We start from the raw sequence: 26801 nt of genomic DNA on the forward strand, positions 1-26801 counted from the left end.
CACCTACCAAAGCTTAAGCTTTTGAGTATCAAGACATGAACCTTAATTTTAGAAACTATAATTAAACCTATCTCTAAGAAAATTTGAGATAGGACCTAAGGCGACTAACCCATTTAAAACAATTATATGAACCCATTGATAATGACAATTGTCTATACAAATAGGGGTGGAGCGAATGTAAGCATGAGGGCACGCCCACTTGTCCTTAACTTTTTCTCTCTTTTCTTTTTTACTCTTTAAATTTCTTTATTTTTCTTTAATTTTTTTTATTTTTTATTTTCCCTTCTTGAATCAAACTCTCTCTCTTTTTTTTTTTCATTCAAAGTTTTTTTTTTTCCATTCAAAGTTCTCTCACTTTTTTATTTTATTTTTTTATTTGTCAAGTATTTATTTGTGGATTATTTATCTTTTTTATAGTTCATACTACTTATTGATTGACATGTTATTTTGTAATGATATGTATATTTTTTATTTGTCCTTTAATTTGAACCATCGATATTTTATGTATATTTTTTATTTGTCCCTTAATTTGAACCATCTATATATATATATATATATATATATTTAATACTGCATCCCCTTCAATTGAAATTCTGGCTCAATCCTTGAATACAAAGATAATTTATTATGGTCACAACAGATGGTGACAGACTTAGATATTATGTGAGAGACGGCAAACTTTATATAGTGTGATTTTTCTGTAATTTGAATGGGGTTATTTTAAAATTTTATAGGTATATAATACCGAAAGATAAAAATTTAGAGACATATAATACTACACATAACTATAAACCAACAGTATATAACTCATACTTTTTGTTACATCCTTAATTTCGTAATACATTTTGTTTATGAATGTGTTCTGGTATCAAGCGAGCGAGATTCTTCAACCTTGGATTTTTGTCTCTAAGGTCCTGTTTAATATAAACACAAATAATTCCTGATTTTTATTTTCAATTCTTAAAATTGAGAATAAAAAATAAAAATTATGTTTAATAAAATACTTTCACTTTTTTCCTTTAAAAAAATACTTTCTAATTTTGTATAGAGAATAGAAAGTAAGATCTTTATTTTTTACACTGAAAATTACTTCCTCTGCTGTAACACTGTTTATAAAATAAAATAAAAAAATTCTAACCATCTCCTCCCCAATCTCCTCCACCCACTGCCACCTCCTCCCACCATAGCCCCTGCCACGACCATCTCTCTCCTCTCTCATACACATCATAACCTATCAACAATATACCCAAATGAACTTCAACCAGTCACACAAAAAAAAAAAAAAAAAGGAGCTCTCTTCCACCATAACCGTCGACTAATCGGAAAACCCCAGAACCTGGTAGATCGATAGCGACGGCGTGGAGCCCTTTGAGGCCCAGATACTCGACAATTTTGCGAAAAGAGTAAGAACTATGACCTAACCCATGTACAGTGAGTATGTTATTGGATTTGATGGGTCCATCTTGAATGGCGAAGACTTCAATTGGGGGGTGATTTGGGGTGGTCTGGACCTTGATGGTTCGACTGGTGGAGTAGTGGTGGCGGAGAGTGGTGGGGAGAGTGAGGAACCAGGTTTTGGGGTCTTGTGGGGTGAGGTGAGAGACAGAGACGAAAAGGAGGGCGATGAGAGAGACTGAGATGGGGTTGAGGTGAGGTGGGTTTGTGGATGAGTGGGGTTGAGTTGGTGTTTGGTTGGGGTGTTGGGTCTGATTCTTTGGAAAATTTTGTTTTGCAGAGTGATTATATATATATATATATAGTAAATAACACTATTGTCAAATAGAAAGTCAAATCAAAATTATAATTATTAAATTTGTTTTTTAAGTTCTTACTTTAAAAATATTAAAAGCATAAAAAATTTAATTCACCACAACTAAAATATTGCTTTTACTTCTATTTTTGAAAAAAATAAAAATAAAAAAATAAAAACGTTAATAATCGGTGGCTAAATATCCTTCAATTCACCAAATTATAGATTTTGAACTAAGGTCGATTGTGAGTTTGATATTTGTCAATGGTAAATTTTTTTATTTTTTGTTAAAGAAAATTTAATATAAAATAGATCAGCAATCAATAATGATCAGTAGAGAGAAGAGAAATCAAATATGAACAACAAAAGGAAAAAAAAATTAGGCGAAAAAGGTAATAATATTATATTTGAAGTGAGTATAAAGGTAATTTCAATTTTTATTGATGACATAAGCCAAATCACAAGTCTTTGTGAAGACTATTAGTGAGCAAAACGATACTTTCATAATTTTAGGTAAGTAAATTAATGAGTTAATTCGGAGTGTAATTTGAACAAACTTGAGAGTAATTTACTTTATACAAGTTTATATTATGTCAAAGTGGATTATTAGTATATCAAATTAATTATAATTCATGATTATTTAAGTACATGGAATTAAATATTTTAGTTTACATTTGAGTTCTTATTGAACTCGAACCAAAATCTGATTTATGGATAAAAAGTTACATTAGTTTTTTTTTTTTTTTTTTTTTTTTTTTTTTTAAAAAGAACCATGCGCCAGATTGTTGAGTTAGTAAAAGGCCCACGGTATATCCACGTGTTCCGTGGACCATCACAAACAGGCCATCAATCTCCGCCATCCGATTAACTTCGAGGACACATCGCCGCTGTTCGTTGTACACAGCCTACGCGAGCGTGGGAGCTCATTCTCTCTCTCTCTCTCTCTCATTCTTCTTCATCTTTACAATCAGCTGAATCGCCGATAAATCACAGCTCGTCTGCAACATTTAATCGAATCATGGTGCGCAATCTCTACACTTCTCTCCTTCAACTTTTCTGTAGTAGGGTTTCGATCGCAAATATTTATATTCGCAATTGATAGACACGAATGATTGTGAAAAAAGTTGTGCTTCATAATAGATCTATTAGTGTAAATTTCGCTGTTAGGGTTAATCAAGGGGATAAATTACAAAACTTGTATATTTAATTTATGTTGCAATCAATTGAAACCATTATTTGCTTCATCGGAAACAATATGAGAAATCATTTTTTCGCTTTTATTTTCCTCAGTTTTTATCTGGAATACTAAGGAGAATAAGAGGTACCTTGCCTTATATTACACTAATTTTATTTATTTTTTAAAATTTCATGCTTTAAGAGAAGCCCCATCATGCCATTTATTTCACGTACGATGATCCATTTCTAGATGTATTTTTGCAGAATATTGACTTTCATTGTTAATGTTTATTTCTATGAATTGGGTTGAACAGTGCTACAAGCCTACAAGGTTAATTCTCTTATTTATTCATCTCGCCTTTATACCTACTTGACCATTTGATTTGGTGTTTGTACGAGTGTGTAAATGACTAATGTCCAAACTCAAAACTGAAGTTGCTGCTGCTTTTTTTAAGTTAATATTGATCAGGTTCTGGCTGTTATAATCTAGTTTAAGCTGCATTCAGTTTTGGGACTTAATTAAGTGCCTTGGTTTTTCTTTCGAAGGAGGTGATAGCTTGCATTACAATGTCTTAGTGGTTTCTGTGTTTAGCCATTCCTAACTCCCAAGTGCTTTGGCTTAGTATAAAATACAAGGAGTTCTAACTGGGTATATCATGCATTAATCTCTGCTTGTTCCGACTTTCTTTTTTTCATGATGTCTTTTCTTTGGATCCTGCTATCCCAAGTATACCAGTATTTATGTTGGGAATTAACTTCCTTTTTTAATTTTGGTGTTATGCTGTAACTCTTTGATAGGCTCCCATCAGGGGCATTCTCACTTTGCAAAGGATGGCTTTGGCTCAGCGTCACTGTGAGAAGTGGGCACTGAGCAGTAGATTATTCAGTACTCAAGCTGCATCAAATGCTACTACTCCTCAACCTCAACCTCCACCTCCTCCGCCACCTCCTGAGAAAACCCACTTTGGTGGCCTGAAAGATGAAGATCGCATTTTCACCAACATATATGGGTTGCATGATCCCTTTCTCAAAGGTGCCATGAAACGGGGTGACTGGTATAGAACTAAAGATTTAGTACTTAAGGGTGCCGATTGGATTGTCAATGAAATGAAGAAGTCTGGCCTCCGTGGCCGTGGTGGTGCTGGTTTTCCATCTGGTCTCAAATGGTCCTTCATGCCTAAAGTATCTGATGGCCGTCCGTCCTATCTTGTTGTCAATGCTGATGAAAGTGAACCTGGAACCTGTAAAGATAGGGAAATAATGCGGCATGATCCTCACAAATTATTAGAGGGCTGCCTGATTGCTGGTGTGGGAATGAGGGCTACTGCTGCATATATCTACATTAGGGGTGAATATGTGAATGAACGCCACAACCTTGAGAAGGCTAGGAAAGAAGCTTATGCAGCAGGACTGCTGGGAAAAAATGCATGCGGATCTGGTTATGATTTTGATGTCCATATCCACTATGGTGCTGGTGCTTATATATGCGGTGAAGAGACAGCACTGCTGGAGAGCCTTGAAGGGAAGCAAGGGAAACCGCGATTGAAACCTCCTTTTCCAGCTAATGCAGGGCTATACGGTTGTCCTACAACTGTTACAAATGTGGAAACAGTGGCTGTTTCTCCTACTATCTTAAGGCGTGGGCCAGATTGGTTTGCTAGTTTTGGCAGGAAGAACAATTCTGGAACAAAACTATTTTGTGTGTCAGGTCATGTGAACAAGCCTTGCACGGTTGAAGAGGAGATGAGTATACCATTAAAGGAGCTGTTAGAGAGGCACTGTGGGGGCGTTAGAGGTGGATGGGACAATTTACTCGCTGTAATACCAGGTGGCTCGTCCGTTCCACTGCTTCCAAAGCATATATGTGATGATGTGCTAATGGACTATGATGCACTCAAGGCTGTCACGTCAGGGTTGGGGACTGCAGCTGTCATTGTGATGGATAAGTCAACTGATGTTGTGGATGCAATTGCAAGGCTCTCTTACTTCTACAAGCATGAGAGTTGTGGTCAGTGTACGCCTTGCAGGGAGGGTACAGGATGGCTTTGGATGGTCATGGAACGATTGAAAGTTGGAAATGCAAAATTGGAGGAGATTGATATGCTTCAGGAGATAACGAAGCAGATCGAAGGGCACACAATCTGTGCCCTGGGTGATGCTGCTGCTTGGCCGGTCCAGGGTCTTATTAGGCACTTCAGGCCGGAGCTTGAGAGGAGGATTAGGGATCGTGCAGAGAGGGAGTTACTGGAGGTTGCTGCTGCTTGAGTTTTCTATGCAGGTTGGTTTTTGCACCTTTTGACTTGTGTTTTTGACATTGTCTAGTCAGATTGGTTGAGGGGATAATATTCTATAGCATGATGTATGTGCAAAGTCAATGTCGCTAATGGACTAGTCCTTTTTTAATAGATGTCGGAAGTGGCCCTATTGGATGGTTTCAATTGTTTGTTTGGTTACTTATCTCTTGATCGTCATATGAAATAAGTTATGGTTCGAGAAACTAGGACAAATATGTATAAACGGAGGGCAAGATTTACCTAATTTGTTCAGATCCAACTCAACAAAGTTTCAGTCCTACTGTTTGGTTTCATTCTGTTCTATCTAAGGTCATACTTCAGTTAAACCAAACTTTATATATCTTTCATTACCTAGTCTCAGTCCATATTAATTTTGATCTTCATGTTCCCCTTCCTCTTACATTACTATCATGGTGGACTATGTCACTTTCTCACTAAAGTATTATTGGTAGCTGTTAAACATGGACAAACCATATTAGTCACATTTATTTATTCTCTAATGGGTTCCATCTTCTCATCCATGTTTCAACTATGCTTATTTCATGAGCATTTTTTTTTTTTTCTTTCTTACAGCATTTTGTGCCAATAGGTGTATTTGGTTAGATATTAGACAATGTCTATCCCACCTAGGGAGGGTGTTGGGAGACTACAGAGCATGAGGCTTCTGCCACTGCAGGGTTTGGGGATGATTTGATATATGCAGCCTTACCTCCTCATGTGGAGAGGTTGTTTCTGTTTTGAACCTGTGACCTAGGTCACGATGAAGCAACCTTACCATTGCGCTAAGGCCCACCCTTAGGGATAGACTAAAGACGAATACAAAATATAGTATGATTTTAATCAAAGTAGTTCAGAGTCGACATGCGCTCATGTTTGTTGGTTAGAGCCTTTATTATTGCGCCAAATAGTGATCCTGGGTCATGCCTCGTTCCTCTTGAGGGTTGATTAAGGCTTGAAGAGGTTTTTCAGTTGGGGCTCTTGTTCGGGATGCTTGGAGGGCTACGCCTCTTTGTATTTGTTGGTGCATTTGGCTTGAGAGAAATCCGAGATATTTCGATGGAAAGGAGAAGCCTATTTCTATGCTTAAGTTCTCTATTATTTTCACTCTTTTTTATTGGGTTTCAGGGAGAGATTATCGATCTTTAGAGGAGATTGTTGTTTTTTTGGCCTCTTTGAAGGCTCATATACCCAATATCACCTTATCCTAGATAATTATTGATAGTGGTAATCTCCGGCATATCAAATAATTTGTGTTTATGTGTATTGTAATTATAAGAAATTTCTTGGTTCTTAGTTACTTTGTGATCCATAAAGATATGAGTTCCTCTTATTTTCATAATTAATAGATTTATATGATAAAAGATCATATTAGATTGAAAAGAACAGTTCCTATTATTCCTACATGTTCCATTAGTAACATTCCCTTGGGATGTCATTGCGTATTTTGCTTGTGTTTAATCTTTCCCAATTAGAAATTATATAGAAATTTATTAGAAGTAGATTTATTGGATTGGTTCATCAATAGTGTTGGGTCAGAATCTTTTTTTGACTCTGCGCCATTGATTCCACTATTATTAGACTAAACAAGATTTGATTGATTCTTTCTTCCGTTTATTTATTTTTTAGATTTTCTGAATTCTTTATTCAATTACGACATAAATGAAATGTGAAATTTTTGAGTAGTCTACTTCCCTTCGAATAATGAATCCCCTAAATTAAAATTAAAGGAGAGGTGTTTTTTGGCCTTTCGAATCCCCTTTTGAGTGCTCTTCTATAAAATTTTGCTTTAAAAAAAAAAAATAGTGATCCTTTGTTGCTCTATATTAACTGTTTTATTGATTACTTCTTAATTTTATGTATAAATAACAGAATTTGCTAGAAGCACTTTCCATTTTATATGTGATTAACATCATTTCCAATCTTTTTCTCCGTGTAGGCAAAGGCATTATTCTTATCGTATGCATCTTTGCATTTTACTCACATAAAGAGTGTTGCATGTTGGGATCTTGGACACTGATGTTTTGAGTCATTCCCACTTCTTTTGGAGTGAACCGTGTCATTGAAATACTTTGCTACTCTGTCAACATTTTTTTTTTATATTTTAAGTTAGCAATATTTTTAATTTAAGATTTTTCTTATTGTTAATTTTAATGCCAAGTAAGAAGCATGCTAAGTCGTATTTAACATGTCCGTTGATGGTGGCCTCTGCACTTCGCATGCCATTTAATCATGCTATTGCAGTTTTGCCAAATCACGTTGACTAGGAAAAAGGTAAACTTACCGTGATGAGGCATAAAATAGTGTTGCATAAAAAAAGTCTTGATACTAGGTAGTATTTATTTTAGTAATTCATCACTGCATATCTCCTCATTTTGGGGAGGAGAAAATAATGATGTGAGTGATAAGATAAAATAATGTCCTGAGTTATTATTGTCAAAGAGTTACAATTGATGACACTATGGGCAATATTAATCAATCTACCTTATTCCTGTTTTGACGTAATCCTAGTTCTTGTCTTCTGCTATGTAGGGAAATCTCTTTGCTGCTGGATATTGTGGAATAAATATGCTTAAAGCACTCCAAACATTAGGAGGAGAGTTGACGAGGCAGCTACTATCCTAATGAATTGCATGTTTATTATTGTTGCTTGTATTCATCTGACTGCATTGAAGAAACTGTGATTCCTGTTTTTTTTTCTTTTCAAAAGCGTCTAAAGCCAGGATAATTTATATTTTTTTCTTGCTCCAAAGACATTACTGTCGTGTTTTCGGCAGTTTTGAGGCACTTTGTTTTGTGTATCTTTGTTTCACAATAAAATAGAAATGCCATGTCGCAGGCTTTTTTAGAGAAACCGAATTTGAAATATTTGATGTGGAACGGAACCGAGCACAAAAATGTTTGCTCTCTCCCTCTTTCAAAATATCATTTTGAGTTCTAGGTTGCTATTGTCATTGCATTATAACCTCTGATGAATCCTCCAGAACTCTACTACTACTTGAAAGATTTAATTGAGAACTAGTTTTTCTCACTTGGATAGGATTTTCCCAAGTTGTCCGGCACATTTATATTTAGGGCCTGTTTGGCATGCGTTTTGTTTTTGGCTAAAACAGAAATAGTGTTTTTGTTGTAAGTATGTTTTGGAAAAAAAAATCGGAAGCACATTTGGGAACGATGTTTTTTTATGGAATTGTTGGAAACAGAAACATATACACTTATGATTTTGGGCCATGAACAATTGTTAAAATAAGAAAAAACATCTTTTTGGTTTTGGGTCTTCACGAAGTGTTTTAGCACTGTGTAAAATAAAACAAGACCGCACTGAACATGTTTTTATTGTCAAAATTGAAACTTGTAGCAATAGTTCAAAAATAAAATAATAAAAACAAAATGCATGCCAAACTGGCCTAATCAAAGTGGTTATATTACGAGATAATGTTTTCTTTATATAAATATGCAGAAATGCATACATATATATATATATATATATATATATATATATATATATTCAATTTTAGAATATAAAAGATATAGTTACATTTATTGCATAAAACAATTGTATACGGATGGTGGTGGTTGGTCCAAGTTGCCTAGCAAATGAAATTGTCGAGAGATGGGCACATATTTGCCAATATTGTTGAGTATTTAAAGATCACAACCAAACATTTTAATTTTACACAGTGATCCACAGTTTCAGTAAATATTGAATCACACAAAGTTATTCAAGCTGACAAGAAAAACCGTCTCGGGCTGATAATTACAAAGCATTCGACTTGTGTACAAGAAACGGTTTTAGCATATTCAATCTATGGATATCTCTATCCACTATTAAGTTACCAAGACATGCTGAACAATTATATGTCCTTTTCAAATAATGTGGCATTTCATTGGAGGTGTCGCCTTTTTTAATGCAGCATCTGAAACGCTATATATATATGCGTGTGTGTGTTTATATGTATATATATATACATTATATATATATATATATATATATATATATATATAATGTATATATATATATAGGAGTTTTCAAGGACAATAAGGCACCTGCATTCTTTACAATGGCTAGACCAATGTCCCATTCTAATTACTTAGCGGTTTGTGTAATTGTATTACTATCTGTTAGTTTCAGAACATTTGGTAGTCCATCGGAGAAGACCGGTACTGCCTTCTTCATCTTCGGAGACTCCACTGTGGATCCCGGCAACAATAACTACATCGAAACGATCCCCGAGAACAAAGCCAATTACAAGCCTTATGGGCAGAATGGCTTCTTTGAAGAACCTACGGGACGCTTCTCCAATGGCCGCATCATTGTAGATTATATTGGTAATCATACTTCAATTTCTAAATTTTACATACACATTAGTTATTTAAAAACATGGTCTTTGATATACATATGAATATATCATTATAATTGGTGATACAGCTGAATATGCAAAGTTGTCGATGATTCCTCCATTCTTACAACCATCTGTTGATTATGTCAACGGCGTTAACTTTGCCTCCGGTGGGGCTGGCATACTTTCCGAAACCAATCATGGTTTGGTAAGGATCGTCTTCCACAATTATGAAAAAAAAAGAAAGGAAATTCTTCCAAGTTGTATCAAAGTCAATTGTAAAGTAGTTTACAGATTTTACCTGGCAATGAATTGACATTTGCAACCCTAACTTGTGAATCCAAAATTGTTCTCAGGTCATTGATCTTAAGACACAATTAAAGCACTTTGATGAGGTGCAGAAGAACTTATCAGAAAAGTTGGGAGATACACAAGCAAAAGAACTTATATCAGAAGCAGTTTATTTCTTCAGTATGGGAAGTAATGATTACATGGGTGGTTATCTAGGTAACCCAAGAATGCAGGAACTGCATCTTCCAGAGGAATATGTGGGAATGGTCATTGGCAACTTGACACAAGCCATTCAGGTGAGTGTTTGATGATGACAACCCTTCACTGTTTCAAGTGTGATGTCTATATTTTATTTATGTTTTGTTTTCTACTGATTCAGGTTTTGTATGAGAAAGGAGGTAGAAAATTTGGTTTTCTAAGCTTGTCTCCTCTGGGTTGCTTACCATCCCTTAGAGCCTTGAATCCTAAAGCCGATAAAGGTGGTTGTTTTGAAGAAGCTTGTGCTCTTGCATTAGCACATAATAATGCTCTGAAAGCTGTTCTCACAAGCCTTGAACATCTATTCAAGGGTTTCAAGTATTGTAACTCAGACTTCTACAACTGGCTATATGACAGAATGAATCATCCATCCAAGTATGGTATGTACAATCCATATCCCCCAATTTCTCAAACTGATCCATAAAAAAAAAAAGGGCAAACCCAATGCACTTCGTATTTGCATGCAAATCATATGTAAAGATTGATATATAAATACTCACACACGTCCTCCTAATGCTGCATGATTATGAAGGTTTCAGGGAAGGAGTGAATGCTTGCTGTGGAGCAGGACCCTATGGGGGCCTCTTCACCTGTGGAGGCACAAAGGTGGTCACTGATTACCAGGTGTGTGATAATCCTGACGACCACGTATGGTGGGATTCTTTCCATCCAACACAGAGGATTCATGAACAATTTGCAAAGGCACTCTGGGACGGACCTCCTTTATCCGTAGGACCATACAACCTACAAGATCTCTTCTTCAACAAGGAGAAGCTAATCATTGCTGATTTAGTTGATACTCCTGATCTGGAGCAGATTTTCTAATGCAGTTCCTAATAACTTGGGTTTGTTTCTTAATGAGTAGGGTAGTTTCAGCAGGTACTCATGTGAGGTGTGTACCAACAATCAATGTGGACTGCGAGTCTGTCAAATGTCTTCTTCTAAATTAATATGACGATGTGTTCAAGGAAAAAGAGCTTCTGGTTGACAAAAATGTTGATGTTCAAAAGACCATTCCAATAATGGATCACCTCACACACATCTATGTATGTATGTATTATGTATGTACATACCTGTATACATACTTTCAAGCCATGTCAGGATCACAGAAGTTTCATAGACATTTGGTCCAGCAAGTTTGGTGGTCTTCGATAGGAAGATTTCCAAGGTGGGCCGGCCATTCACTTTCCATACTTTAAAAAGAAAATTTAGCCATGGTAGAATCAAATAGTAAATAAAGGGGCAGTGAGGGACTCTGAACAAGTTCATGTATAGTCTGTAATAATAAGCTGAGAAATATCACTTTATATCATTCAATAAGGAACATGAAGAGCATAAATTGAGAAACACCATCCTAAAAGAAGACTAATTAATCTCGACCATAGGAGGTACCATGGTTCAAGTGTCTAACATGAACATAAAACAAAAACCAGTTACCGAGATCCTCAAAAATGGCACCTTAATGTATGCAGATTTAAGGGAGTAGTAGCAGCTCAACAACATTTCCCTTCTGCTGAAGCAGAGGAAAGATAATAAAATGCTCCAAGTTCCCATGCAAATAGGTCAGCCAAGAATGGGGAAGATACGGGTGATATGCTCCAATGGAACACTATCTGCAGTATTTTTCTTCAACTCTGGATCATTAAACTCATTGTGAGGTAGGATAATGAGTTGGCCCCTGCCTTGACTCTTCTCAAGAATCCAACCGCTGTTAGCTACATGGTGCTCAAGGAATTTGTCCAGGGAAAGCCCTTCAATGTTGATAGCCTGTAAGGTACCGATGTTTAATTAATAAGTTTATATGAGCGACCCTATAAAGCTGAGTATGATAGAAAAATTTGACACAAACTCAAGTTGGTAAAACAAAAGACCGTCCAGTGGGCTAAATTGCATCAGGAATAGAACTGGATCAGCCTATTGGGTCTAGTTCACACTGAAGGACGTAAACTATAAAAGTAGAATAGGAAGAAAAGAATGTCATTGCAAGTCCCCTGAACTAATTTTAAAAATTAGTAATAATCAATATTCACATCCAAAAATGACGGTAAATATTGTGTTCCTCTTTGTCCTCTTTAAATTGCTTAAACGGTATATTCATAAGTAAACCAAAAGTTTAAGCCATTTATTCTTCCAAGGAAACCATCATTTCCTGTACTCCTCAGTCGTCTACTTGCCAACCACTAGGTGCCAGCACAAAAACCACATTGTAGCAGGAATGAACATTAGCCATTTGAATGTGAAGGACAAAAAATAAAAGCATACCTCCGCAAGAACAGACCTCGGAACCTTCTGGTAAGTCAGAGAGAGGATATGAATTGCATAGGCTTGTATTGCTTGCTCAAAACCTGTAGTTATAATTCTTGTAAGCCATAGACTTCAAAGTTCAAACTCTCAGATTAGTTTTGAGGTGCAACTGGAACTGGGGCTCATGAGTCCAAGAAGCATAATCATAAACTACCTAAGGAAAACTAGGATGCAACAACCCTCGAGGCAAATAGACTTATCATGTAAGAGGAGCCATTACTTGAAGCATGAACCAACAATACACTAGTTGTAAATGTTTAATACCTGGCACAACTTCTACTATGTGACGACTCTTCGCAGCTTCTTCCCAAAACTGACGGAATCGTGCTGTCTGCAGGTGAAAACTAAGTGTGAAGTGTTGATCGATTTCACGCACGTACATTATGTACATAGCAGTAACAATCTGGGATAAAAAAATACCTCCAAATAGTGTGAGAGAACAATTAATGTCTTGAACTGTTCCTCCATTTGCTGATAATTGATAAAAGAAATCAAAAAGGAATTTTTTAGTTATAGCAGCTACATGATGAAGTTGGAATTTTGTTCTCACAGTTCATTGTAAACTATGTAAACCATTTTTAAAGGAGAATTGTTGCTAGAACAATCTGTGATTCCTAATTCAATCCCATTGCATCATCAAGAGAGTCCAAAGTTGACAGGAAAAAGAAGGAGGTTGGAGAAAAGAAAACACAGATACGAAGACAAGAGAACACAGCATAAGAAATATTACGCGTCCCCAAATTTCTTATCTTTTGATGTTGCCATAATGAAATCTATCATGAGATTGTACAAAAGATCTAATTTGGTACACTTGAAGCTCACGGCCTTCTACATGCATTCAAGTGTAAAAACATCCATATGAGTCTGGCCACTATAGAAGTGGAAGCCTCCTCACAGATAATGTAATGGAAAACAACAGAAGCAATTACATTTAAAACAAATTGGATTTGATTCTACACAATAATTAAGATAACTTGTAAAATCATTATGCTTTTCCTTCCTAATTGATCCTTGACACTATATGAACATTCCAAAGACAAGCGTTTTTTGCTTCTTGAACAAAAAAGATTAATAAGAGTAATAAGACTAAGTGCACGCGTAAAAATACATAAAAATTAAAGAGAGACATTGTTAGAAGTTATAGTTTGATACCACTCGTTCTGGAATTAAAAAGAGACAGAGGTTGAAATCCGGGGCAGGCATTGCCATAAGAGCCTGCTCAAGAGGAAGAGAAAACCGAGGATCAGAAACACATTGTGTGCCAATATGATACATAAAACTGTTATATATACACACCACACACAAACACAATCAGGACAATTTTTTCTATGCAAAAGTTTAATTAGACCTTAATCAAAATGCGGGCAACAATTTGGGTACTCATTATCTCTGGCTGGAACTGCAATAAGAAACATGTTGTTAATAAAGTGATTTCACAGTTAATTATAATTTGGTCTACTAAATGATAAAGAAAATATCCAGTTGCAATGTCGAAAAGACAAGCAAACAATTACCTGATAGAGACGGAGAAGGCAAAGATTTGCATCCAGACTGTATGTTTGTGACGAAACCTGGTTCAGTAAATTTACAATTATTAAGAAAACATCAATTATGGCTATCATACTTAAGGATGTAGTAGTAAATAATGAGTTACAAATAAAAAACTGTGTGCATTTGATAAAAACTGTGTGCATTTGAAACTAAGATGGTTCTTTTATCTCATATGATGATGAACTTATAAATGTTCACAGTTATTCACAACTTGCAATTAGAATGTGTGAAGTGTGCAGTATTAACATGTTTCACTAACTTCATGAACCCGTAAATTATCAACCTGAGCTATGTTTGCCAATAGAATTGATGCCTTGGAATTGGAATTGGAGAAAAATTAGCTCACAGTTTAAACGAATTTTCCTCCAATTCCAATAACTTGATTCTTTGTTTCCAAACACAATTTGGGTATTACTTTACGGTCCACTAATAGATTATATGCCCCAATTATATTCCACTCAGAAGTCAGAAATTACATATCCAACATATGGACCACAGATAAAATTATAGGGATTAATGCCCACAATTGTATTCTACCACCACATTATTGTATACACGTTCTTCTTGTGTATGTGTATCATAAAGCTTCTTAATTGAAACAATCTCTGGCATATGCCAATAGAATCGATAACCTTTTTTCGTGTTCAAGATCGATCAATAATTTTTTCCTTTTTAAAAAAAAAAAATATGTTTTTGGTTTACATAACCCTAAATATAACATGAGTAGAAAAGAATTCAGCAACTTTCCACCATAAAAAATCAATTGATATAAAACTCTGAGTTAAAATAAATAGATATATATTAAACCAAACAGAAAGAGATGTTCGATTCTAAGCATATAGATAGGGAGAGAGAGGAACCTGCTCGTTGACGTAGTTTTCGAGATCGGGAAGTATGTCAGGGTTGTAGGGATTGACGGCGACGAGCTGCTCCACTGTGTATGACGCCGTCGACTGCTGCTTTTGAGCCACCTCTGTCTCTCTTCCCATCTTTATATGTGTGTGTGAGAGAGAGAGAGTGAAGTGTGTGTATATGAATTTCACCTTCAGCCTGCTGCTGGTGTTGGATATCGAGACTCGAGAGAGAGGATAGAGACAGCGGTTCTTTCGGTCTTCAGTTCTCGCTGTTAGGGTTTTCAGGTCTCTAAACAGAACGCGTGGATTGAAATACGGTTATGCCCTCTAATTTGTTACTATTAGGATTATTATTATTATTATTATTTTTTTTTTTGGCCTTTTTAGCATCATTAAATGATAAATTAAAAGGAATGAAATGTTAGAAGTATTTATTATTATTACTTTTTTTTAAAAAAAATCAAAATTCAAAAACTATCAAACATTTCAGATCAAAAGCTCATTAAAAAAATATAGATAAATTCACAAGTGCCAACTGCCAACTGCCAACAAATATGTATATATCATTTCCTTTAAATTACTACTCTGTATAATCTTATTTTGTTATTATTTTTCTTTTCATGAAATATCTTTGTGTTATTCTTTTCTCTGAATATCATGAAGAGGAAAGAACATCAAAGTTAATCATAAAAAAAATATTTGTCTAACATGTGTTATGACATAAAATTAATTAAAAAAAAAAAAAATTTGTTTCCTTTTCTCTATCCATGTTCAGAAGAGTAGGATCTTTGAACTTCTTTTCCAATTTTCATACCAACACTTTATCAAAACTTGTTTTTCCCTCTTTTTTTAAAAATTATTTTTGGTTTTTTTTTTAATTTAAAAAATGTATTAATAAACTGATAGTCATAATTATCATTTTCTTTCGTATTTACAATTAAATTCCAAAACTAAGCTACACAAACATTATAAGTTACAATCATCAACATCAACTACACGCGCGCGCAAAGTAACAACAGTTTTAGAATTCTGTTATATAATGTCACAAGATCGAATATCAAGACCGTTGATAAATTACAAAGAATCTACCGATCACCAAAGATTGTGACTAAGTGAGTAAAATGGACAAGTGAGTTTGGCTGCAGGACTAATAAAAACATAAATTTTCCGGTGCAACCTTCCTTGTTACACTAATTTGGCTGCAGGACTAATAAAAACATAAATTTTCCGGTGCAACCTTCCTCTTCACCTCTTCACATCACTCCGACAGACCTCAAACCCACCGTGAACAACATCAGCTTAAGAGGGGTGATTGAAAACGGTAAATTCAATATAGAGGGGTGATTGAAAACGGTCCAGGAGTTCAAATCAACCTACTAATAATGCATACACAAACATGTAATGAAATACGCAGACATCACTGCAGTTTCCAAAATTAAAGTACAATTGAAATCATGAATGTATGCACTCCATAATGCTTATTTTTACAACAAATGCCAACCAAAAAAATAAAGAATTTGATACATCCTGGATAAATTTGAGTCACACCATCTGTTGTTCAAAGACCTGGTACACGATTCTAATATATACATGAAGTCTGCTTGCTTGTTACCAAGCCGTGGAGTCGTTTTCTTAATATTGCTGCTGCTGCTGCTATAAATGCCTAGTACTACCATTTTTTTTTCATTACATACATTTTATAAAATGGTTAAATGGATAATAGCACAAGCAAAAAATCAGGTGTTAAATATAAAACTTCCAACGAATTGGGAGCTAACAAAAAGAAATCAATGAATCTATATAACGTGTTTCCTTACAGATGCAAGAGATTCGATATCAAATTCCAGCCCATCCATGTCTTTTTGTCAGAAGGGGGTACAAAATTAAGCTCAAACATCTCCTTGGAAACATGCTCTCCAGATTCACAAAATCCAACGAGCTTCGCAACAATTTCAGCACTTTCTCGTACATGTTGCATGTTAAGAGGGTCTGTCCACAGTTTGTTCACCAGTTGCAGCCTCCTTCTCTGTCTTCCTTCCGGTGGGATATCCCATTTTATATAGAGCATCTCTCTTTCTTCTGCTGTTAGTTTTGAACTTACTCTCTTTGCTAGATATTCTCTCTCCTGCTTGAGAGCCTTGATACTGCATTCATAACCAAGAGCAATTATTTCAATTAATGCATAAAGATTCCTAATCATTAGATGGTCAAGATCAATTTCCGATAAAAGATACCTTGCTGAAACGGAGCCTGCAGGTTCATCACCGAGGAGCGCTGGGCTTGCGTTGCCAAGCTCTGCCAAATGCTGCTCCAACCACGTCAACCTTCTAAGTTCTACTTCCATATATATCTGATCAGCAGGTTCTCCTCTGAAAAGCAAATAAAATTGTGTACGGTGTACAATTGAAACATGGCACAAATGCCACAACATTATAATTTGCTTTCTTTGATCCTCAAACACCAAGTGCCATGACATGGGAGATTGATCAACTATATCCGTCTCCTCATTTACAGCCTCACTTGACTCCAGCTCTAACACCTGATGCCACATTTGAAATAAAAATATCACACATCAAGGTTATAGTGAACAAGGCGCACTCCAGAATCTAACTGGATTGGAGTTCTTCGAGTCAGGTGCATCATCTGAAATCAAAGAGTTGAATGACATTCCAAATAATTATTTGAAGATGATGGAATACTAAAATACTCCTCTTTAAGTGTAGGATTGTAATTCATGGTCTACACTCTAATACGACTGTATAAAAATCATTAAATTTTGTGGCTTTGCACTAATGGAAAATAATGTCTGATACAAACCCAAAATTAGTACAATTCTGTGTATAGAATTTACACACACCTTGAATCACCAATGTATTGATCCAATGCATCATTGTTTCCACCAAATACAAGAAGATTAGTGATGAAAATGACATAGATCATCCACTGGATGCACACAGACCAAAGGTTTTACCAATTATATCATTCAAAGTCTATACACAATATTATGGGTTGTGATGATTCACCAATACATACTTAGTAATCATAAGTTGTCCCATTAAGGGACACATATTATATTGCATGATTAATGTACAGGACATTTTCTTGATGAAAGAATGCATAAAAAATCCAGACCATCAGCCATAGTTGTCCAGAAAAGATTTTGGACCATGTACAATCAATATGAAAACCAGAACTTCATGTCAAGTCAATATTAATGTGCCCTGTATGTGTGTGACTTAAGTTCATTTTATCACAAATTACGAATATCTTCTAAATCTATACTGTCAAAAAAAAAAACCAACGGGCGAGTAGCCTAGCGGTATCAGCCTCTTACTTCCCAAAGGGAGGTCAAGAGTTCAAGTCTCAGAAGAGACAAGTGTGCGTGTGAGTACCAACTAGGAAAAAAAAAACTGTCAGAAAAAGTAAAGCAACTGTATTAGACAATAAATTTTCACCTGGCAGACCAGAAGCTGCTTTTGGTATTGTAGCTTTGCCACACGTTCTTTCAGCTCTGTAACATAAGCTTTAATGCTTCGAATGTTCTCCTCAGCCGCTGTCTTGAACATTTTTTGCATTTTCTTCACATTAACTGAATTAGATTTCCGTGATGCAGGAGTACCCTCCCTTGATGACATATAGTTACTGTCTTCATCATTCTTCAGTGGAGTAGTAGCCCTGTGACCTTGCAATATCTCCCCTCTAGAAACATGTTCATTACTCTCAGGGACCCTATTCTCAATTTCATATTCCATTACTTTGCGAGAAGAGGACAAAGGAGAGCACGGAGACCGTATTATATTGGGCATATTGGCAGTATTGCTGAGGGTAAAAGGAAGGATTTTTTTCTTCTTCAATTGGCTCTTGGAGTCTGGAGTCTCCTCACCATCCGGAAAATACATGACCAGCTTGTCGATAGACTTCTGAACATGCTCAAGCTTTTCTTCTAGAGAAGCAATATTGCTTCCTTCATAGTTCAATCGAATTATTTCTTCCTTCAGACTGCCTTTAGCCCTAATCTCAATTTCTTCATTAATGGAACTAATTGCTCGCATGTCCTTTATCTCTGACAGTAGCTTTGCTATGGTTTCAGCAGCATCTTGGCTGCCCAGCTTGTGAGATGAAACCTCCTTGTGAAGCACTTCAAGTGCTCGATTAGCTTCTTCACCAAGCTGCTTCTGCAGCATCTCAAGCTTCCGAATTTCATGAACAAGTATGGATGGATCTGTAGAAGTAGAGGACTGCCTCACCATTGCCTGCCTTCCAAGTGTCTTTCTTCCCCGAGTTTCCAAAACAGGTCTATTTGAAACTGATGGATTATTGGCAGAAAAAGAAAGACACTTGGCTACTTGACGAGAAGGCCCACATTGGTTTAACCCCTTAAATGTATAAAATGCAGGTTAGAGACAAATCTGTTTCTCTCAATCCACCTAAACAAAAGAAGAAAATTAATTTTTTAAACAGAAACAATGATACTCTTTGGTCATACCTTTGGCTCCTTGTTTGCCCTTCTTTCTAGTTCAAGTTGGGATTGTGCAGCATCTCTCTGACGCTTCAGCTCATTCATCTCCCTCTCCATCTGCATTGGAACTTTCTTATAATAAAAAAAAAAAAATTGAGGAAATTCATTTTAATGGAACTGTGCTAACTCTTCCCATTTTGATGTTTTCATGAAAATTGTAGGGAAAAAAAAAGTTCCAGAGAGTCCAAACAACGTAAAAGCAAGCTGACTATCATATTACTAAAACATCTATTGTTGTATGTACTGCATAAATGATCTGTTGTCATATTGTTTGAGAATGAAAATCATAGGAAAAACAATATTTTCCAGAGAATCCCAACATCGTAAACAATAAGCTTGACTATCATTTCACTAAACGATCTATTGTATTTACCGCATAAATGATCTGTTGTCATATGAACCACATTGATTTGTGCAAGACCTCTTATTTACTACACATAAATGATCTGTTGTCAAATGGACCACAGAAAAATAATGCAAGGAATACTTTCTCTTTGACTTCTGAAGGTTGATTAGCGATGTGTAACTGATACATTGAAATTTGTGGATAACCACAATATCGTAACTATAAAAATTATAAATCCTTTCTTTAAATTAGAAAAAATGCATATCTAAGCCATTTTTACAAATCCACTTATAAATTATACTACTGCAAAGGAATTTTAAAAATTATAAATCTTCTCTACCTATGTATTATCTCCTAAGTGAAAATTCCTTATTCCATTACTCTTGAGACATGCATACCTTCTGGATTTTCAAATTCTTTTCCATAAGTAAAGTCCTTAAACATGAAGAGGAAGAAGGTTCTGGACTTTGCAGCTCTGCTTCAAGTCTTGCAACTTCCTTCTGCAGATGCTTCACTAATTGCTTGTCTGCAACAACCTGACAATATAAATTATTTTGCAACTCAAAATCAGGGCTTTATTATTGACCAGTCAAGGTTACATTAACAACCTGGATAAGTTAGCATGTGGACATCTAAAGGTTAGTCAAACAACCAAATAACAGAACTTTCAACTACAAAATATACAAAATACATGAGATAAGCGTATACATGTACCTGTGTGGATAAGTATGTATATTTTTATATATTATACAGGGTCAATTTCAAAAAAAAAATTTAAATCCCTTCCACAGCCCATTAAAGTTCAATAATATGAAATTCCTGGATTGGTACACAACAAAATTTTCTTGGGTATCTCTGTTCAGTGTTGAGTGATGCCTTAAAGAAGCAAAAAGATCTCTTTTGAGGAAATGAAACAGTTTCTTCCAAGGATTTGCAAGGTACATGTTCCTAGAAGAACCATAATTCTCCCTCCATCTCTACTCTCTCTTTCATACACCAGACATCTCAAAAGTTATTGCCAACATGGAAGATATAACTTTGCAATACAATACAAATTAATGGAAAATTCTGTAGGAAAATATTCAGCACAACAAATTAAAATCCCTCCCTCCCTCCCTCCCTCTCTCTTCTCTCTCTCTCTATATATATATCACACAGACATTTAAAATTATTGCTAAAATGGAAGGTACTTTGCAATACAATAAACATATTAACAAAAAATATCATAATTTTTATTATATTGCAGATGGTTTCCAACTTTCCATATAAGACCCCCTTCATTAAATTCAAATCTAGTGGTAAAAAAAAAGAGTAGTTTTAATACTATATTTTCTATCACATTTTTACTAAATTTATGAACTACTTACATTGAAATTATTTTGAAATTCTTTGTAAATCAAACTTGTTTAAAGTTAAGTGAACTAAAGTTAGACTAGAATAAATGTACTAAAGGTCACTGGAAATAATTCCTCCAACTTGCTCTAGATGTACCATAATCACAGAAGGGGAATTTAAAATCTAGACATAATAGATAGTTCAATATGGTTTACTGCAGATTGTCATGAGAGCCTGGCTTTCTATAAGCAGCATGGGCATGAGACCAGCTAATCTTTTACCGGTTAAAAAGGAGCTCTATGAAAATAGTAACAATTAAAATAGTACTTACAGAATTCCATATGACAACAAAACTGAGAGTTCAGAGTAGGAACTATTAAATAACATCAAATGCTACCGTATATAGCACAGAAGTATTTTATTTATTAGGTTAGACAATGTCCCTTCACATACCATGTTTACTTGGGCACTGTTTGTAACTTCCTTAGCACTAGTTGCAAACAAGAGAGTATTCCGTGATTGTTCCACATGGCTTAAAGCAGGACTCATAGTACATATTATTGCTGTTCGAGCATTTCCCCCAAGTGAATGCTGCAATATTCTTGTGAGTTTTGAATCTCTGTAAGGGATGTGACCATTCCTCCTTCCACCACTGCATACAGAAAACCAGATGAGAAAGAAAAAAAATCACATGCAGTTACATTGTCCAGAATTCTACTGGATAGTAAAATATAAAATTACTTTAAAAAACACTACGACAAATGGCTTATGTTACAATTTAGATTCTGTAGGAAAAGGTCCATTTTCAAATTCTCAGAATCATTCGAAAAGCTACTTGTGTATATGGTTCTGCTAAAATGCAAACCAACCTTAGCTTTCTAATCACTGTCGTCAAAGTCAATAAGCTGCGGTTAATATGGCTTCCTTCCTTCAATCTAGTACCGTCTGCATTTGTTTGGGAAGCACGTTCGCTCCCAGCGAGGTCCACAAGATTCTGCAATTCCATAATTCAAAATTAATATGGCTGAACTATTGTTTGATAATTAAATACCGAGTAAGGTGAATAAAGATCAACATACCAGACTTGCCACGAAAGATTTCACACAGCCTGAATTTTCTGGGCGACTGCTCTGTATGGTCTAAAAAAAAGTTTAAAAAATGCGTCAAAAGATTTTGACCATGTTTGTGGGCATTTAATCTATTTACTCCCCGAAAGTAGTTCATACATAATAAGCTAAGCTTGGGATGTAACAAAAGGGACCACACATAACATGAGTCACTTTATGGCTCATGCTATTATAATAGTATACTAAATTATGTATAAGAGAGCAAACAGTTAAATTTTATATGTCAGTAAAACAGAAATAATTGGTGGTCATTTGAAGCTATTTTCACCCATTTGATCATACAACTATAATCAGATTGATGGAAAAGATGGTGAATTTACTGGGCAATAAGAACATATTCCTTTGCAACTGACTAATCTCTAGAAGTACAACACTTTTGTAAACCCAGAAAAATTGAGCATTCATAGAGTGTTTTTGTACTTTAATCACTCCAAACATGGACCACTGGATGAAAATTTAGAACCATTTGTCAAATTGGAAAAATCATTATAAAAATAAGAGTAGATAAAGATGAGCATGTAAAAGAAGATGTAAGAGAAGCCCCATTATGCATAAATGGATGAGTGATCATGTCGAAGAAAGTAAAAACTCTTTTGTGATTCTCTCTTTCTTTCCTTCATCCTAATTTTACTGGAAAACATGTTCAATAAGCACTTTTTGAAGTCTACAGAATTGCACGATAAAGGTTGGATCATATATGAGCATAGATAAAACCAGTGACAACATTGCCCATAAATGCGAGTCAGTGAAATTCTCAAGGCTACCAAAAAGGGAGGAAAAATAGAAAAGAACAAGAAGAATTAGCACCTCCAATAGTATAAAGAGCATTATAATTGATGATTAACTAATAAGTATATCACATATCTTTGATCTTACTCTTGACTTGTTACTTACATGGAACACCTAGCACGCGACCACAGGGGGTCATTATTGGATCCTCTTGTATTATTTTAGTTAGCAAAACCTATCCTACTTGGATTCAGCTTTTGAAAGTCAATGAGTAAGATGCAATATACAATGCACTGTTAGTGGGACCCGTTAAAAGAACCCACTGGGTTAAGCTTACCAGCCTAATTATCTGATGCGATCTTGAGCTTTTATCATTTAAAGCAGTTTCACCAACTTGCCTTTGAGCTGCAAAGATAAATATCAGCATATCACAAAAAACCAGAGATAACAAAAGGGGAAAATGTTTCAAATAGAAGCAGCATGCATTTCATGTTTTTCTACAAAATCTAATTCATCTAGTATCAAGAAAGGAAAAAATCAACTGTCTAAAACCACACGATCATCTATTTTTGCATGGATATGCTCTTAGTTTTGTGCAACTGGGCGGTCAAGTTCTCCCAAAGTTGTGCACTAGGATGGCAATGAAATAAAAAAACAGGAAGTATTACTCCTAAACACCTTACTATGAAGTTGAGACCGTGTTTTACCTTCACAAATACCAATTAAGTGCCTTAAATGTTGACCATCTTTAACAACCTCTTCAATTAGTTTCTCCACTATAGTCCCTCTCTGTAGTTCAGAGAAAAAAGAAGAAGAAGAAGAAGAAGAAGACATTTACTATTGAAACATAGAAAGCAATCTAATCTTCCATTTGCACTAGAAAGTCAGTTTTATCTACCTCAGGATCATCCAGTAGCCGTAGGGAGCCAGAATCACGATTCAAGAGGTCTACTACAGTCTCATTGTAGATCTCCAAGGCCGAAAATTTTAGAACAAAGTCCCTCTCGGGAGTCTGCGAGATGACAAAATCGAACCATCAAATAAGCGCAAGACCTGACTGGATCTCTTGAATCAGGGAGCTAATTAGAAACTCAAAAACGGAGTACATCTTATTCTGACTAATAACAAAACAATCCTGTTCTTTTTCAAAAAAAAAAAAAATTGCAGTTGAAAGTTCAGTGGAAGCTAGGAAGGTTGTATTTGCATGTTTCAAGAGAACAATACTTGGTTGTTTTTCTTACAATATTTTACTATATAACTTACGTGCATGATGTGTTCATAGATGTCCTTGACAGCACTTTCAGTTATCCCCCTCATGGTAAATGTCTTACCACTGCTAGTCTGGCCATATGCAAATATTGTTGCTGCACAAAAATATTAGATTACTCTAAGAATTGGCTCAAATAGAAATTCATTTATTGCGTAGGAAGCAGTTCCGGTTACCATTAATTCCATTTAGAGCAGAGAGAGCGACATCCCTAGCACCTCCTTCATAAACCTTCTGAGTAGAGCAGGTTGGATCAAAAACTTTATCTGGCATATACATGTAAATACATATATAAATCATTCTTGCTTTAGAAATTAGAACAACAGCAGTACTTAATTTCATAAAAAGAACAGTGTTTATAACCAATCTAGTTGACAAGGTTCCACATTGCACGAAAAACAAGTGAATAACACATAAATAATAGAATGCTACGTTGAAGTTATACCGAATGTATATGGGCCTGTAGGTCTCTCGTGATTTAGATTTCTGGAAAGAATTGTTTGCTCATCTGTGCACTCCCAGGCAATAAGATCATAGGCTGCTTGCTCTTTTGGGCTAAGTGGCCTTACTCTAACTGTGACGAGTATCTTCTCCTCGCGAACCTTTGAACCACCTGGAGTACCACTGGGAGTACATGAAGGGGTCCTCCTGATCTTTGATGCTGGTGTGGCCGGTGTCCCCACCGTCATCTTTACAAATTATACTATTCTTCTGCAATCAAACCATTTCAATTTGTTAGACTAATTTCAATTAAGAAATTACCAAATATGGACTTAAACTACAGTGGACACACTGGCACTAGATGATACAAAGAACCACACATTAGTTGATTTTTAATCAAAATCAGCAGATGAATCTATTTTTGCAAAATTAATTATGATATGCAAGATATCAAATCGGCAGTGATAAAATCTGATTCAAAAAAGAAAATAGTCAACCCACATCCAAATTGAAGAAAAACCCTATTCTCCTACATCTGAGACCAGACATTTCTACCTATTCCTCCACACACACGCACACCTGTATATATATAATAAGAGAAAGAATGAGAAAGAAATGCTTCAAAGACGAAAACCTTTATTAGTCTCACAGCGTAGAAGGAAAAAAAGAAAAAGAAATACGTTCATTCAAAAAGAACACACACCCCTCTTCATATCAAGAACTGTATAATCTTGTCCTACCATTTTACGTTCAGTCAACAAAATTCACCTGAAAATTTGGAAGAAAAAGAAAAGAAACTTCTGTCTCTGCGTAATCTAGTAAAAAATAATGATCGAATACAGATATGGTAAACTCAATCTCGTAATCAGTGTGTGAGATATTTTTGACGAAAGGAACAACAAAAGTCACCTAAAATATGAAACAGAAATTAACATTATTTAACACTGAGAAAGACTTACTTGCAATTCACTTCTGATCTTTTTAGTTAGAGAGAGAACAAAGTGCAGTGAAATCTTGAAGGCCGCCGGAAAATCAAGAGCTACTGATGAACACGAATTTCAATAAAATGAAGCCCAATTACAGAAAAATGTTAACAATGAATCATTTAGGGTTTGAAGAAAGGAATGTTAGTGTTACTCAGAGAGAGAGAGAAAGGGGGAAAAACACCTGAGGGTTTTTTTAGAAAGTTATGTGTTTGATGGAGAAAAGAGAGAAATCGTAACGGCTCTTTCTATCATTTAGTACGCTTTCGTTTCCTTTCGCCACGCTCGCGCTGCTCAAGTGAGTGAAGTGGCAATTTAAATTGGACGGCGGTGGGCCCACTGGACCGCTTGCAGTTATGCATTTACAAAATTGTCCTTATTCTTTTGTTCTTGGACCAAATATTTAGTTTCAAGCTTGAACAAGATGGGCCAAGGTAACTCTCCCAATAGATACCAGTGTATGGGCAGGCCTGTGTGACAACCAATTATGGAACTCTGGAATTCTAAACCATTTATAATCCATAGAATGGGCCTTGAGCCCAGTGCCATCAATGTGGTTTCTTACAATATGCAATGTGTCCAAGTGTTAATGGTCTTTTCCCATATCGAATATGAATAAAAAGAGATGTATGATATGCAACATTACCAAACAATTTAAACTTTAGATTAAATGATAAGCGTCTACCACCACCTATAGTTTTACTTTGACTTGTAGAGTCCATTTTCTACTTAGTAGCACACCTAAGTCACATAAAATAAGAACAACAGTGTGAACATCAAAGCGGTAAATTTTAAGTCATACAAAATGATAACATTTTTCTCCTAGAGTGACAAGATTTGGAAGGAAATGATAACAAGTTCGGTTGTAGTTTTGTAATACCAAAAATGCCCTCATCATCTTAAAGAAGAAAATTTATATGACATTTCAGTCCCACCTGGGGCATTTGATTGTTCTTCGGTCTTCTTCACTGCCCCATTCCACCAGCCACGCACAAGCAGCTCTCTTCTTCTCTAATGTTTTCTCCTCCAGCTCCGGCATTCTCCATTTTCGGCGTCACTCAAACACAATCCTCTCCTTACAAAGCGCAACTCTTTGTCTCCAATTTTTTAGATTTGCTCATCGTATTTGATTATTTATTTTCAAATAATTTAAATTTATAGTACAGTGATCGATCCTTTAGTTCTGGATTTGAGGTATTTGATTTGGAATGTTAATGATTTTGAAGTTGGGGTTTATGC

The 26801-nt window shown here is 35.5% G+C and overlaps 4 protein-coding genes across 4 annotated transcripts; 2 read left to right on the forward strand and 2 right to left on the reverse strand.

Moving 5' to 3' along the window:
• Nucleotides 1–2622: 2622 nt before the first annotated feature.
• Nucleotides 2623–8071, forward strand: LOC132276998 (NADH dehydrogenase [ubiquinone] flavoprotein 1, mitochondrial). The gene is made up of 3 exons (XM_059778686.1): nucleotides 2623–2771; nucleotides 3725–5204; nucleotides 7750–8071. Exons 1-2 carry the CDS (start codon nucleotides 2769–2771, stop codon nucleotides 5189–5191), a joined length of 1470 nt encoding a protein of 489 aa, XP_059634669.1. The 5' UTR covers nucleotides 2623–2768; the 3' UTR covers nucleotides 5192–5204; nucleotides 7750–8071.
• Nucleotides 8072–9219: 1148 nt separating this feature from the next.
• LOC132277000 (GDSL esterase/lipase 5-like) lies at nucleotides 9220–11120 on the forward strand. Its single transcript, XM_059778688.1, has 5 exons — nucleotides 9220–9546; nucleotides 9647–9765; nucleotides 9914–10144; nucleotides 10228–10486; nucleotides 10639–11120. The coding sequence occupies exons 1-5, from the start codon at nucleotides 9279–9281 to the stop codon at nucleotides 10929–10931; spliced, it is 1170 nt and encodes a 389-aa protein (XP_059634671.1). The 5' UTR covers nucleotides 9220–9278; the 3' UTR covers nucleotides 10932–11120.
• A 237-nt stretch (nucleotides 11121–11357) lies between these two features.
• LOC132277001 (eukaryotic translation initiation factor 3 subunit K) lies at nucleotides 11358–15126 on the reverse strand. Its single transcript, XM_059778689.1, has 8 exons — nucleotides 14822–15126; nucleotides 13925–13981; nucleotides 13759–13809; nucleotides 13563–13625; nucleotides 12831–12881; nucleotides 12675–12741; nucleotides 12369–12451; nucleotides 11358–11873 (listed from the first exon to the last, which is right to left on the reverse strand). Exons 1-8 carry the CDS (start codon nucleotides 14948–14950, stop codon nucleotides 11670–11672), a joined length of 705 nt encoding a protein of 234 aa, XP_059634672.1. The 5' UTR covers nucleotides 14951–15126; the 3' UTR covers nucleotides 11358–11669.
• Nucleotides 15127–16293: 1167 nt separating this feature from the next.
• Nucleotides 16294–25835, reverse strand: LOC132276999 (kinesin-like protein NACK2). Its single transcript, XM_059778687.1, has 15 exons — nucleotides 25539–25835; nucleotides 24584–24849; nucleotides 24315–24404; nucleotides 24135–24235; nucleotides 23770–23883; nucleotides 23579–23660; nucleotides 23209–23276; nucleotides 22095–22154; nucleotides 21885–22009; nucleotides 21469–21667; nucleotides 20079–20216; nucleotides 19302–19391; nucleotides 18271–19191; nucleotides 17050–17354; nucleotides 16294–16959 (listed from the first exon to the last, which is right to left on the reverse strand). Exons 2-15 carry the CDS (start codon nucleotides 24825–24827, stop codon nucleotides 16629–16631), a joined length of 2868 nt encoding a protein of 955 aa, XP_059634670.1. The 5' UTR covers nucleotides 24828–24849; nucleotides 25539–25835; the 3' UTR covers nucleotides 16294–16628.
• Nucleotides 25836–26801: the final 966 nt, after the last annotated feature.

Source organism: Cornus florida, unplaced genomic scaffold (genome assembly GCF_030987335.1).
Source record: "Cornus florida cultivar Cherokee Brave unplaced genomic scaffold, ASM3098733v1 CherokeeBrave_3.0.0_Hap2_Chr10, whole genome shotgun sequence".
NCBI classification, from domain to species: domain Eukaryota; kingdom Viridiplantae; phylum Streptophyta; class Magnoliopsida; order Cornales; family Cornaceae; genus Cornus; species Cornus florida.